Below are 15,547 nucleotides of genomic sequence, written 5' to 3' on the forward strand. Positions count from 1 at the left end.
GAAGGCCTAGAGTGTAAATGCACGGCCCGCCACTGCTATGGAATTAACTCTATTTACAACTTTGTGTACTTGTGTAAAATGATTTATTATGTTGAAAAAGAAAGAAATAAAAAACAAACACACACACACAGAGCTTGTTTCTAGATTTGGAAATTTTTTTTATTTCAAATGGCATAAGAATTCAAAAGGGGAGTCAAATCACTGCAAGTACTTGTTATTTAGTGCCACATTGTCGCTGTCTTTAGAATCAACCAATAAAAAAAATTTGATAAATGTATTTGTGCTGTGCATCTGCAAAACTGGATACAGTGAATGCACTAAGCAATAAAATACAACATTGATATAAGCTTCAATGTTTAATCTATTCAGATTCTAATAGCTTTTCTTTCTTAAGCCAAACTTTTGTCAAAATGACAATGTAATTTCAAATTCATTACAATATTGCTAGGCAATCATCTTAAACCTTACATTAAAAGATGACATATCCTAAGTGTTCTAGCATCCTACATTTAGACTGCAAGGTCTATAAAGACATCAGTCTCAATTAACATGATGAAGAGAGTCATGTATCTATTAACTTAGAGTTCATGCTCTGTTCTTTTGCCACATCCCACCTAATAGTTTGCGTGAAATGTTGAAATCAACTCAGTCCAGTCATCCATCCATCCTCATCTCTAGTCCTGTAGTTGCATAGGCTACTGGCTAAACACTGGCACTTTAAATCCTCTGAATGTCCTCATATCTGCTGCATTGGTTGTAAGTGTTGGGATACCTGACACATACCATAGAAAATTACGATAAATTTTTTGGTAACACTTTACAATAATGTTCCATTTGTTAACATTAGTTAATGCATTAGGTATCATGAACAAACAATGAACAATATATTTTTTTACAGCATTTATTAATCTTTGTTAATGTTAGTTATTAAAAAATACAATTGTTCATTGTTAGTTCATTGTGCATTAACTAATGTTAACAAATAGAATTTAAGATAATTTAGATAATTCCATAAAATTATATATATATATATATATATATATATATATATATATATATATATATATATATATATATATATATATATATATATATATATATATATATATATATATATATATAATTTCATCCACTATTTGGTCCTTTATTTGTAATAAATTTCTGCTTGGCTCATCAGGTCGAGTTCAGAGTACATTGTGGTTTGCTGTCAGCTTACCTGAAACTCTGTCCCAGTGCATGCTCTGATGTCGTCTGGGGTCAGCCCTTCCCAGATCTCAATGAGATTTAAACCCTTACTCTTATCTACATCAAACACAGCCTAAAACAGATCACATCACAAATCAGGCTGTCCTTGAAAAGATACATGCTATTTTAATAGACTATTCTGTCATGCAAGGGCAAAACACTAACTATACATATTGTAAAAATTGAGTTATGATAACTGAAATCAGGTCTCTTCTATGATCTGTCCTGTGACAGGTGGGTCAGAATGATCAGAATCAGAGAAAATAAAGTGTGAGGACTGCAGTCACTACAAGATTCAGTCTAACAAAATAACTTTGAAGCCGTTTTTCAAAGTTTCAGTGTTGGTGTAGTTACTACATTTTTGCATTTGTAAGGCAGTACTTCTTTGAAAACACTATCCTTTACTAACCTTTTCAGTGATTATACGATCAACACATTGTTTTCCAGTCAGAGGGAGTGTGCACTTCTCCAGAATTTTATGTTTTCCAGCCTATGAATTTAAGTATTTACAAAAAAGGCTAAAACATATTGACAGAGTGAAGAATTGAAGGATATTTACTCATAATGGAAATGGTGTGTTGTACCTTGGCAGAATGTTCCATAGTGACGACTACTTTTGTGGCAGCACTAGAAACCAAGTCCATGGCTCCACCCATGCCCTTTACCATTTTACCCTGTAAGCAACACATTGAACATATCAACTCAAGTAAATACCAAAGAAACATATCTGCATAATATGAATGAATGAATGAGTGATACAATAAAAGGCAACATGGAAATCATACTGGGATCATCCAGTTGGCCAGATCTCCATACTTTGACACCTGCATTGCTCCCAGCATGGTTAGGTCAATGTGACCACTAAACAAAAGATGCATGAAAGGTGAAGGTAAATGTAATATTTATGGAATGACAATAAGATTTTTTTTATTTGCCCAAACACTGCATTCCTGCATTGACTGTACATTCTTAATTGTGACATCCTAACAATAAAAAGAGAGACTTATTTTAAACATTTTCAAATTTTGTCTGCGCTAACAACAAATAACGTTATAGTTTTATCACAGATGACTGATGTATTTATATACTAACCCTCTGATCATGGCAAAGGACTCATCACTGGAGAAGTAGGCAGCTCCTGGATACACAGTAACTGTCTCCTTTCCTGAACACAAGCAACACCATGATTTGAGTTGTATAGAGGGATTTTCAGTAAACTTACACTTAAAAAACAAAAGCCCCAGAGGATATGAAATAAAAATCCATCCAGAAATATAGAATAGTTAACAGACAGGGAAGTATGATACAAAGATGTAACTGCACCAGCATTGATTAAATCAGGATCCACGTCTCTCTCTGTGGGATAAGGACCCTAAAAGGACAAAAAAAGATCAGGGTATCAGAAGGAGAAATTCACTTAGCTGAAAAATATGATTTAACAGGTAAGCTCAGGTTATTTATCAACGGAAGCTCACCAATCCCAAAATTCCATTCTCACTCTGCAAATGGACTGTGATTTCAGGGCTTATGTAATTGCTGGCCAGCATGGGGATTCCAATGCCAAGATTTGCTTGGGAGTTAGAAGTCAAGGCATGTTAAAAAGTATGACTCAATTATGACTCTATCTGTCTATCTTTCTACAGTGCATTCATAAAGTATTCAGACCCCTTCATTTTTTTCACATTTTGTTATGTTGCAGCCTTATGATAAAATGCTTAGATTTTTTTTTTTTTAAATCACATCAATCTACACTCCATACCCCATAATGACAAAGCAAAAACCAGTTTTTTGCTAACTTTGCAAATTTATTAAAAATAAAAAACAAATATCACACTGACATAAGTATTAAGACCCTTTGCTATGACATTTGAAATTTAGCTCAGGTGCATCCTATTTCTCTGGAATGGATCATCTTTGAGATGTTTGTACACTTTGATTGGAGTCCACCTGTGGCAAATTAAATTGATTGGACATGATTTGGAAAGGCACACACCTGTCTATATAAGGTCCCACAGCTGAAAATGCATATCAGAGCAAAAACCAAGCCATGAGGTAAAAAAAAGAGAGACAGCTCAGAGCTCAGAGACAGGATTGTGTTGAGGCACAGATCTGGGGAAGGCTAAAAAAAAAATGTCTGTTGCATTGAAGGTTCCCAAGAGCACAGTGGCCTCCATAATTCTTAAATGGATGAAGTTTGTAACAACCAGGACTCTTCCTAGAGCTGGCCGCCCAGCCAAACTGAGCAATCGGGGGAGAAGGGCTTTGGTAAGAGAGGTGACAAAGAACCCAATGGTCACTCTGGTTGAGCTCCAGAGATCATGTGTGGACATGGGAGAAACTTGCAGAAGGACAACCATCACTGCCACACTCCACCAATCTGGGCTTTATGGCAGAGTGGCCAGACGGAAGCCTCTCCTCAGTGCAAGATGCATGAAAGGATGCTTGGAATTAGCAAAAAATGCACTTAAGGACAGAATGATGAAATGAAGATTGAACTATGTGGCCTCAATTCCAAGCGTCATGTCTGGAGGAACCCAGGCACCGCTCATCACCTGGCAATACCATCCCAACGGTGAAGCATGGTGATGCTAGCATCATGCTGTGGGGGTGTTTTCAGCGGCAGGGACTGGGGGACTGGTCAGGGTTGAAGGAAAGCTTAACGCAGGAAAACACAGAAATATCCTTAATGAAAATCTGGTCCAGAGCGCTCAGGACTTCAGACTGGGCTGAAGGTTCACTTTCCAACAGGACAATGACCCAAAGCACACAGCCAATCGAACATCTCTGGAGAGACCTGAAAATGGCTGTCCACCAATGGTCTACATCCAACCTGACAGAGCTTGAGAGGATTTGCAGAGATGAATGGCAGAAAATCCTCAAATCCAGGTGTGCAAAGCTTGTCGCATCATACCCAAAATGACTTGAGGCTGTAATCACTGCTAAAGGTGCTTCAACTAAGTACTGAGTTAAGGGTCTGAATACATATGTCAATATCATATTTCAGTTTTTTCTTTTTAATAAATTTGCAAAGTTATCAAAAATCTGGTTTTTGCTTTGTCATTATGGGGTATGGAATGTAGATTGATGTGAAATAATAATAATTTAAAGCATTTTAGCATAAAGCTCCAACATAACAAACTGTGCAAAACATGAAAGGGTCTGAATACTTTATGAATGCACTCTCTATCTATCTATCTATCTACCTACATATCTATCTATCTATCTAACTGTCTGTCTGTCTGTCTGTCTGTCAGAGTTATCTGTGGCCAGGCAGCTAAAGGATACCATACATCCCATCCTCAAATTCTAGGGCTGCTCGCCGGATGATCCTCTCACGGGTTAGATCTGTGTCATGCTTGATTTTAGGCTTCTCTGCCTGGTTAGACTGAACCCTCCTTTTCTGTAAATGAATGCATTAGACTAGAATGGACATCAATTATTTTTATTTGCTGTAAAGTTAAATACAACAAAACATTCTGATATAAATCACTGAAATAAGCTCCTCTGATTGTGAAGATCAGAGCAGTTAATCTGTTTCTCACCTCAATTCGTTTTTCATAGCTGGCTCCTTTTACTATCCTGTCTACATAAATGCTGGGGACGTGAATGTCTTCAGCAGCAAAACTTCCAGTATCAACAATCTCCTCGACCTGTGGGCCACAGACAAAAGTAAGAACCTTTTCATCCACTTTATAGCAACAGACACACAATATCCAAACTCACAAATGACAATGCCACAAAGACTCACAATTTGAAAAGTCACAAACCTCCACTATAGTGACTTTGGCTGCTTTACACATGGGCTGGTTGAAGTTTCGGGCAGTTTTCCTGTTATAAAAATTTAGCATGTGCACCAAAGTTTTTTAAAATTTGGATAAGGTTTTGTGATTATGTGTGATTTTCTGGAAATACAGTAATTGACCCTTTGCTAAGCCCCGCCTTAAAAGTGCTTCTGACCAATCCTGTCTTAGCAACTGTTGCCCTGTCGCCATTACTCTGATATGCGTTTGCTATTTTCCAATGAGAGCCTATGGAAGTAATGTGTGTTTGAGTACTTTTAAGCGGGATTTTATCAAAATAATCGAAAAAATTTAAAACACGTTGTTGCTGGTGTTATGGATAAACTGAGGATCGTGGTAACTGGGGATGTGTGAGTGCATGTGAATAATTTTACTTGCCTTTTCAGCAGATTCGTTCAATGTGAATTGCCAAGGAGCAAAGAAAAGATGCACATTATAACAAAATGTTGGTATCATTATTAAGCCGCATTGTTTCATAAATAATAGGCCTGTTGATCTAGTGGTAGCATGTCTGCTAACCATGCATATCAAGCTGGGTTTAAATCCCATGTGAACTAACCATGCATATCAACCTGGGTTCAAATCCCATGTGAACTAAGTAACCATGTATGCATGTGCAGACAATGTTGTATGCTTATGACTACCCATGACACTGCCAAAAGATGATCTTTCAGAACAGGACAATTGTTTTTAGTGGAGAGCAAGTACAAAGGCCAAACTGACCAATGGGTGAGAATAAATTAGAATAAACCCTGAGAAAGCATGATAAAGTTCTTCAGAAACTTAATGATATTGTTTGCTTAACAAAATATTAATATTTTAAATTTTTACAATTTTGATTGATTGATTTAAAACAATTTAATAAATTGTTTGTCTGTGTATGTGTTTTACCAAATTGTTATATCTGCTAAAAATACATCAAAATGCATTCTGCCTGACCTGAATATGAACACCGGTCACTATATGCACTGCCAGAAGGACTAGCCACTAGACCAATATCCCAGTTTTGTTTGTCTCGTCACTTTGTTGATTTTCAGGTTAATCAAGTCATTATTCATCATTATAAAGAAATAAAAGCAATTCAAAGCGTACTATTGACACATATCAGCCTATGATGGTTTAATTCCACTTGCGATTTACTGCTCTGACAAGTGTAATCGCCAGTTCCCATTCAAACTAATGTTCCCTTACAACTCAGTACACTTGATATTACGTTCTGCTAACACATATGGGGAGTTTCCTTCTACACAACCTAGTTGAAACCTCTCTGTAATAATGCCAATATTCTAATAACGGCTATGGTGTTTGAGTCCTGCCCTTTTAGGCGCGAAGCTGTCCACTATAAAAGCAGGTGCGCAAGTATCATTCTTCAGAAAATTCTTCTTTCACGACAATGATTCATCTCTCATCTAGAAGCATTCTACTACTTCGCCATCAACATACACGAGTCAGCGGGCGGGATCTTCACTGCAACTAGAAGACTCTCCGCTCCCCTGCAGTGTTTCAGCGAACATTTACTCTGCATTGACACTTTGCTGGTGAACGGTCCGCTTCAGCTTCCTGATTTCCCACAGCACTTTGGCAGGAGTTATTGTGTATATATATATATATATATATATATATATATATATATATATATATATATATATATATATATAACTAAAAGACCTAAAGGACACGTACTTCATGTACCAATTGCACCGCGTTACAGGCGGCTTTTTGGATTCGCGTTCGAGGGAACTGCGTATCAATTTAAAGTCCTTCATTTCAGTCTGTCTCTGGCTCCCCACACGTTCACGAAATGCATCAATGTGGCGCTCGGCCCATTGAAAATGAACAGTATGCGTGTTTTAAAATTACCTCAGCGATTAGTTATTACTAGCCAATCAGAGGTACTACTGAGCGAACACAGAGACCTGCTGCTTTGCCATATGGAAAATCTGGTCTAATATCAACTGGTCAAAAGCACACTTTTCCCCATCCAGTAAATCTCCTTTTTAGGTGTTCATGCGTGCGCACCTCATGAACGAGCACGTACAGACCATTCTTCGGTGTCTATTTCAGTTCAAACTGAAAAAACATTACCACTGAAGTCATTTAATTTTCATGTGCATCGCGGTGACTCGCCACTGTCTGGCTGCTCTAGCACCTTGGACAGCGCCAGCCTTCTACTAACAGGGTGTTATGCTTGGTCAAGTTTTCAGAAGGAAAGTGCTGACCACAAATGCCTCTAATACAGGTTGGGGTGCGGTGTGTAATGGACGCCCGACTTTCGAGGTGCGAAACGGCCGTGACATGTCAACCACCTAGAGCTACTGGCTGTCTTTCTAGCTTTGTGAGCTTTTCATTCCGGTATCGTAAATCACCACATTCTGATTCATTCGGACAACACAACAGTAGCGGTGTACATATGTTGCCATGACGCGCTGGCCCATGTATGGCCGGCAAAATGCAAGTATGCATTTCCCCCTGTGCACCTCCTTCATTCTGTCATCAGCAAAGTCTGAGTGGACATGGAAACAGTTCTGTTAATTGTGCCAAAATGGCCCAATCAGTCCTGGTTTCAGGAGATGGTAGAAATACTGGACTGGCTTCCATGGGATATACCGCTGAAGAAAGATCTTCTCTCTCAAACACAAGGCATGGTTTGGCATACCCAGTCAGAGCTGCGAAGCCTACACGTGTGGTCTTTGAACGGAGCACAGCAGATGAGCCAGAATTGGTTTGGTCGATTATGAACACCATATTACAGGCTAGAGCGCAGTACACGAGATGCCTTTATGCACTGAAATGGAATTTGTTCACTAATTGGTGCTTTTCACACAGCAAAGTCCCAGTGAACTGCCCAATACCTGAAATTTTCTGAAATTTCTTAAGAGGCTTTCAGAAAATAATTTCTTAACAGACACAGGGCTCACTCTGTCTATGCTCAAAGTTTATGTGGCGATTATATCTGCATATCACGCACATGAATCCGTCACCTCTATAGGAAGACATGATTTAATCATAATTCCTAGGGGGCGGGGCAGCTAAATCCCCCTTGCCCGGCTACAGCCCCGACTTGGGACCTAACTTGGTCCTAAAAGTGCTCGCGGGGCCCCCCTTCGAGCCTCTGGACTGTGTTGAATTGTGTGTGCTTCCTCTTAAGACCGCATCACTGCTGGCTTTGGCCTCAGTAAAACAGATTGGTGATTTGCAAGCACTGTCAGTTAACAATTCATGTCTGGAATTTGGTCCGGGCCTATCAAAACCACTGTCAAACCCAGAAAAGGCTATGTGCCTAAGGTTACAACAACACCCTTCAGAGCGCAGGTGGTTCACCTTCAAGACTTCAAGAACTGGATCATTGCTATGGTCACCCTGGCTTACGAGTCGCAGGTTGCGAATTGCCCAATTGGTGTTAAAGTACAATCAACCAGAGGCGTGGCCTCTTCATGGGCATGGACGAACTGTGTGTCCTTAAAATACATATGTTTTGCAGAAGGATGGTCTTCTCAAAACACATTTGCAAGGTTTTACAACCTAGACATAATGTCTCTCTCAAAACAAGTCTTCTCTGTTTAGAGCGCTTGCTATTTTATTAGCCAAATATATACTTATGCCTCTCTTTTTAAGTATGGGCTCCCTGTCACTTTACACAACCGCCTGCATTTGGACTGTTGTGCTCCCAAAGTTACAAGCACTTCATTATAAATAAACTTCCTTTCCAAATGGGTTCGTGAAGGGGTTAACCCATACTATATGATCATATATATATTCTGAGTGTTCCCCTCCTGGCTGACCATGAGGGTCATTCACTTGCGGCATACTCATGTTGCAAGTGAATTGTCATGTCGCGAGACTGTTGCGTCATGTTTCCTCTCTGGGAAGGTTATGTTGTGTAGTGCGGCATGATGGGATTCGGTTCCCCATATGCATTAGCAAAACACAATGTCAAGTGTACTGAGTCGTAAGGGAACATTTCGGTTACGTACATAACCTCGGTTCCCTGAGACGAAGGGAACGAGACATTGCGAATGCTGGCCGCACTACTAGGTGCGAGCGATGGGCTCTTTGTCCCTCGGACAGGAATGGTGTTTGCGTGCCTGCTTTTTATAGTGGACATCTTCACACCTAAAAGGGCGGGGCTCAAACACCATAGCCAATATTAGAATATTGGCTTTATTGTAGAGAGGTTTCAACTAGGTCGTGTAGAAGGACACTCCCCATATGCGTTAGCAGAACGTAATGTCTCGTTCCCTTCGACTCAGGGAACCGAGGTTACGTACGTAACCGAGACGTTCCACGTTACCCTGTGAAACCATTAAAATCGCACTTAATCTGTGTCAAATTCATTAGAACAGACATCTGTGAAACAACTCGGATTAGTAACGATACATACCAGCATTTTTATAATGTGCAAAACATCTTTTCTTTGCTCTTTGGCAATTCACGTTGAACGAATCTGCTGTGTAATCGCTATTAAATTAAAATTTTCTCTTTACAAGTGACTGAAATAATAGTTCGCATTGATTCTGATTCACAGCCTACACAGTTTTTAATCAAATTACTGTGTAATTTAACAATTTCTTTTACAAAAAACTTAAGATAAATATGCATTACAATGTCATTCTTCATACCAACCCAGGTAAAAATATGATCCATTCCGTTTATTAGAATATTTTGCCAAAAAACACATCTTCACTGCTATCTCCAATCTCCCATTCATTCCAATGGGGAGTTCTGCAGAGCTTGTCAGAGCCAGCAACCATAGCTAAGGGGGGGCAGAGCTAAGCAAAGGGTCAATTCTTTGGATCCCTATGCAGATGAAGACTGACACTTAGTGGACAATTTATGGTACATATTTTAGGGCTTCTTAACAAAGCATTTAAATTCAAGATAAAATGGTAAAAAAAATAGAAAGATATTAAAAAATAAAACAATGAAAGAGACAAATTGTATTAACAACAAACATATCATATCATAAATTTTTCAGCAAATATTTTAATGTATGAACCTCTCTACCTGAAAACAAGATTCCCTGCATTGTCACATTTCCAGGCCTTTATCAAAGCAAAGTCACCAGTGATGGCTTTTTCCATAACATAATGTCTGCCACAGAACTCTTGAACCTGCACCAAACAATCAAATGACAAGAATTTGCATGCAGTTTTTGTATTTGTGATTTTGTTTCTAGTCCAGAAACAAAAAAGCTGAAATAACATTGAAACTCCAACCACAATTTCAAACATTTAAGTTGTAATGGGCTATTTCAGATGTGTATAGCTTACAGCACAGAAAACAGAGCAAAGGTGATTATAATGTGACAATTATTGACAATGATATGTTATCACCACACCTCTCGGCTCTCGCTTGCGATGGCAATGCTGCCGTCTTTGTTGTATTTTATGGGTGAGCCGCCCTCCTGGATGAGAGTGCCGTACCCGGTGGGAGTGAAGAAAGCTGGAATGCCTGCACCACCAGCCCGTATCCTCTCTGCCAGTGTGCCCTGTAAAAGAATCAATCATCATTATAGTTTATGGATTATACTTCAAGCTACACTCTAAAGGTTCTGCAATGCATCTCTGTAGAATTTTAGGTTCAAAAAAAAAAAAAAAACATCTTATAAAGTACCATAATTCATTGACAATATAGTTCTTCACATCAGTGTATTAGATTCTAGCATGTATTTAGATGGTATTCTAAAGAACTAGAGAATTAAAAGTAATTTGTGGGACTTAAAAAAAAATTCCTATCACAACTAGCTGTAAAACTCCATTTGATTCTTCACTGAGAGTGTAATACATTTTAAGAAAGTAAATATTTAGCAGAGATATGAAGAGTAGAAATATGGAGGACAATAGAAAGAGACTAGGCATGGATTAGATCACTGGTTCCATTACATTTAGGTATGAAACAAAAACATTCTTCCAGTTAGTAAATGAAAGCGATTCAGGAAGTGTTTTACCTGAGGGGTTAGCTCTACTTCCAGCTCGCCTGATAGATATTGCCTCTCAAACTCTGCATTTTCCCCAACATATGACGAGATCATTCGTTTTATCTGCTTGGATTTCAGAAGCAGGCCCAGGCCAAAATTATCAACCCTGTCATCAGAAACGATTACAATCAAGATATTTAGTCACACTTGAAAATCACATTATGCACTGGAACAATGTTCCTTTTAATACAGATTTGATTCCTGAGGCCCCATTCCCTTTCTTCCTTTTTCCTGTCTCTAGATCTGATAAGATTATTTTCCACAAAAGTAACAGAATAAAATGAACAGCACACCTATAAAACACCTAAAAAAAACAGACTTTGAGCTGGATGCTTGAAACATGATAATTCTGTTTATGGGCATTTTCTGCACTGAAAAGATTTTGGAGTGGGGTTTACTTAAAAACACCTAGTAAACAATTTCTACACAGACATTGCTAGTAAATTTAACAGACCATATTTTCAAGTACGCTTCACACAATTCTTGGTGGCTTTAATGAGAAATTCTCAAGTAAAATTTACTTTGCAATACTCTGCTTCAAGTAACCTTTCCTCTCTCTTTCTTCAAACATTCTTCTCAAGCAATGTAGCACTGAATTAAGTCACGCTTTTAGAAGTGGACTAACTTTTCAATGCTTTTTTAATGTACTTAGTAATGTACCACATGACATGCGGAAGCCTTCTGCTGGGGAGCCTAATGCCTGCTATGTAGTCTATCTTGACCTTGCTTTAATAGCGATATTAATGTTTCTTGCTGGGACACCAGCTTCGAAAAGTGAAGTCAGATGTACTTATTTTATGTGTGAAATTTACTCGAATTAGCAAATAAATATGACAAGGTTTTTTACTTAAGGACTGATACATGATGACGCATTGTAAAGATAACAAACGATTATAAATAATATATACTTATAGCTAGAGCATACATTTTTACATGTTTGAAATGAGTACAAATGAATTTACTTGATATTTTTAAGTTCATGCTTTAAATTATTCAATGCAGAAAGTACTTCACCACATTTCTTTTTTTTTTTTTGGGCATTTATTTACTTAACTTTTGTGTGTTGTTTTTGGATCCTGTACCCACATACTGTATCTATTTTTGGATGTGCATGCCTTTTTTTTCTCAGATTATTTTCCAGTCATATTGTTTAACAGTGTTTGACAGGAACCCACTGTAAACAGTCCAGTGAGTTTGTCCACATAAGGGAATTCTCTGGAACCATTTTGCCCCTTCACTGATATTATGGACACATTAAATGGAGCTCTGCCTCACCCAGCATTGTTGCTCACAGCCGTGATTCCTTTTACTCCTGTTTTCAACAGACCACTGATTAAGTTCTCTGGGATCCCACACAAACCAAAGCCTGGGATAGAAAAGGGGGAAATAAGCAAGCACAACAATACCGCTTGGGGATGCGTTATGTTCTGTCTAGAGCTAAAAGATATCAGTGGAGGAAATACCGGTTAACTGTATGAATGACTTATCAGATAGGACTGAATCCTAGATATTCAAAAATACTTGTATAGAGGCCACATTCAGTGGGCACATTTCTTGAAATCGCATAAGCTTTGAAAACCAAAGTTCCTTCTAATACCTCCGACAAGAAGCGTGGAGCCATCTGGAATATCTCTGACTGCCTTTATGGGGTCTGTATAAAAACATGCACTCCATGACTGGGAGGTTGAGAATTGATAGCTGCTGCATTCCTGTGGAGTGATATGACAGGGAGAGCATGACACTCTGTTGTGGGTACAAATAAAGTGCAGAAAATACATGATATTCATTTCTTTAAAGGTGATGCAATTTGTTCAGTGTTAAAATACTTTCTCCTATCCTGGCTTAAAGTGCAAAGACAGCTATAAGTAAGCCATTCGATTGGTTGATATCCCTGAAAAGTGTAATCACTGTCGGTCATTGGAACTTTCATAACATTGCCCAGCAGCAATGGCTCAACCAATGGCGTTACTATGGGGAGGGACTATCTGTTTGCCCAACCAATAGAAGATGGTGAGAGTGTTTGAGAAACCTGTTTTAAAACTGCCATTATTTTGCAGTTCTATTTGGTGACACTAGTGCAGAAATTACACACTTCACCTGTAATTACGGCATTCTTGCATCTAAATGTAATTAAGTGCAGTTTCCTGTTCTGGAAAAACTGTATATCGCTGATGAAAGAAAATAACACTCTAAGCAAAAGTTCATTCGGAACAAAAATTCAAAGTGAGATGTTATGATGTCGCTCATGTGTTTCTTTTAGTGTCTTATTAATAAAATTCAGAAAAAAAGTGATGAGTTTTGCGATTTCATGTGAAAGGGAAAATGTGCACAATGCCAAGCTTCATGCATCACAAAAACCCTGAAAGTGCAATTTGTTCATGTTGACATGCAGGGATTCTGTACAAACAATGTTGCTGTTTACACAATGAGTCAAGAGAATTAGTTCAACCTTATATTAATCTGTCCCACTTTTAATGGAAAATACTGTATGTATTTTTACAATCATTTCTGTTCCATGTTAATGTTAACTGTTTAAATGATTTGTATCAATATACCAGAACCAGTTAGGAAAAAAATACAATAAAACTGTATAAAGATGCTTATAACTCTTTAAGCTTTTTGTGGAATTGTCACAGATTGAGTTCAGTCACATAAAACATAACAATAAATACATAAACAAATAACTGAATATGATTATATTAAGAATTGCTAGTTTCAGGGACACAAAGTATGCCTAATGTCTCAGCATGCTCATGTTACTTACCTTACCATGATGAATACAAATATATCCCTGAGGTCTTGATAATATTAGTTTGCCTTTGAGAAAAGTATCTGACCTACATAGTAATCTCTGAAATGACATTTTCAAAAACAACTTAAACTTTTTACGGAAAAGCTGACTACCACTGGACCTGGATCGATACTGCTCAGTTTTAGCGGTGGGCAAAGGGCAGGCTTCAGAGGATTTAGGGACAGTTTGGAGAGTACTTGTGTACTGTGTCACTATTGACTTTTGCAAATAGACATGCAGAGTGAATATAATCTTAACTTGCAGCACTTAATATGTCACAAGTACAATGTAATCAGTTAATAGCTCCACATTAAACAAATAGATTAAGTTTATTTTTCCCATTCTCTTCTATCGTAACTGGCTGCCATACATAAACAGAAAAAAACATCTATTCCATATTTACGACAATACAATATCATAAATAACTATTTCCAGTAACGTTTTACTTTAAATGATACCCAAATTACAATTACATAACCTCTAGCAGATAAATTCCACAAAGCCACTTCACTGAGGTGTAATGCCTTTATACAATGCATTAGGAAATTTGTTTCAAAATTTCCACTTCAGGTGTGCGTACCTCCACTGAGTATATAGAGGTGTTTCCACTATGGAAGTTATAAGAACACCCTTGATCACATTTATATGCAAGTTAACATACTACACACACTATGGACCAGCAGGGTTAAAGGTCATTCCCTTTTAATAGGTTTGACAGCTGAAGAGACGTTTCCAGTGTGCCACAATAACAGCACTTGGGAGTGAAATGACTGCATTCTGACATTGGACACCACCAATGTCAAAGACCGAAGGGCTGTTGACACACATCTGATCAGCTGGGAGTGCAATTTGTCTGCCAGCCTGATATTTGAAGAGAGTTGACTAAAATGCTGCTTTCCTTTTAAGGTATTAAATTATGATTCCAAAATTGACCCTCGTTTGTAATTTTTTATCGTATAATGCTAAGCCCGTTCCCCAGAAAACTAGACTTTAGTCAACAAAAACATAGATACATAAAAAACATAAAAAAATAGATCTGGTCTTTTTGACAAAACTCAGGCACAGAGAAAAGAGAATACTAATATTATCTCTCATTGGGACTAATACACAAAGATAAATGTAACAAATGCATTGAGCTGTTATTTATGTCTGTGAACCAGCAAATACTTTACAATAAAACAAAATCTGAAGGTTCTAACAGAACGTATAAGTTCTGAATCCCCCACCTTTGCCCCACAAACTTTTTACTACATGTGCCTTTTCTCAGTATTCTTGTTGAGTCTCACTGGTGAGTTTGCACCGCAAGACCCCTTCAACACGTGCTCTGCTTAAGTCACGTGTAACTATTCTGCACTGCATTGCCACAACGTCAAATAAATAAATAAATCTGCAAATAGATATTTTGGAATTAAATTGATGCCTTTCTAAAAACGTAAATACACCACTCTAATTTTGCAAATTATTTTTTAAATATTTGGAGCTGTGGAGGGAGACGAAATTAATCTCAACACTGACCCTTCATATTATCCTTTGGATTTTTCTAATAGCGCGCAACATGCACGTGAAAACAAATGTTGATAAATGAAGCGCGTGCCATTTTTTATTAATCAAAGACAAGCTGTAGGAAAACTTGCACTGTGAGGTTTATTAGGGCGGAGTCTCATTTACATTTATTTCTCAAATGCGAAAGTGTATGTCCATGCAACCAATAAAGAGTGTCCCTACACAGTGCTT

The 15,547-nt window shown here is 37.9% G+C and overlaps 1 protein-coding gene across 1 annotated transcript; it reads right to left on the reverse strand.

Moving 5' to 3' along the window:
• Window positions 1–117: 117 nt before the first annotated feature.
• LOC127430563 (succinyl-CoA:3-ketoacid coenzyme A transferase 1, mitochondrial-like) lies at window positions 118–13,963 on the reverse strand. Its single transcript, XM_051680399.1, has 17 exons — window positions 13,787–13,963; window positions 12,620–12,731; window positions 12,298–12,388; window positions 10,993–11,128; window positions 10,384–10,533; window positions 10,050–10,156; window positions 5,013–5,073; window positions 4,788–4,895; window positions 4,531–4,645; window positions 2,721–2,815; window positions 2,569–2,617; window positions 2,338–2,410; window positions 2,031–2,106; window positions 1,830–1,919; window positions 1,655–1,735; window positions 1,217–1,318; window positions 118–772 (listed from the first exon to the last, which is right to left on the reverse strand). Exons 1-17 carry the CDS (start codon window positions 13,883–13,885, stop codon window positions 737–739), a joined length of 1,581 nt encoding a protein of 526 aa, XP_051536359.1. The 5' UTR covers window positions 13,886–13,963; the 3' UTR covers window positions 118–736.
• Between the last annotated feature and the right edge of the window lie 1,584 nt (window positions 13,964–15,547).

This window comes from Myxocyprinus asiaticus, chromosome 40 (assembly GCF_019703515.2).
Source record: "Myxocyprinus asiaticus isolate MX2 ecotype Aquarium Trade chromosome 40, UBuf_Myxa_2, whole genome shotgun sequence".
Lineage (NCBI taxonomy): Eukaryota > Metazoa > Chordata > Actinopteri > Cypriniformes > Catostomidae > Myxocyprinus > Myxocyprinus asiaticus.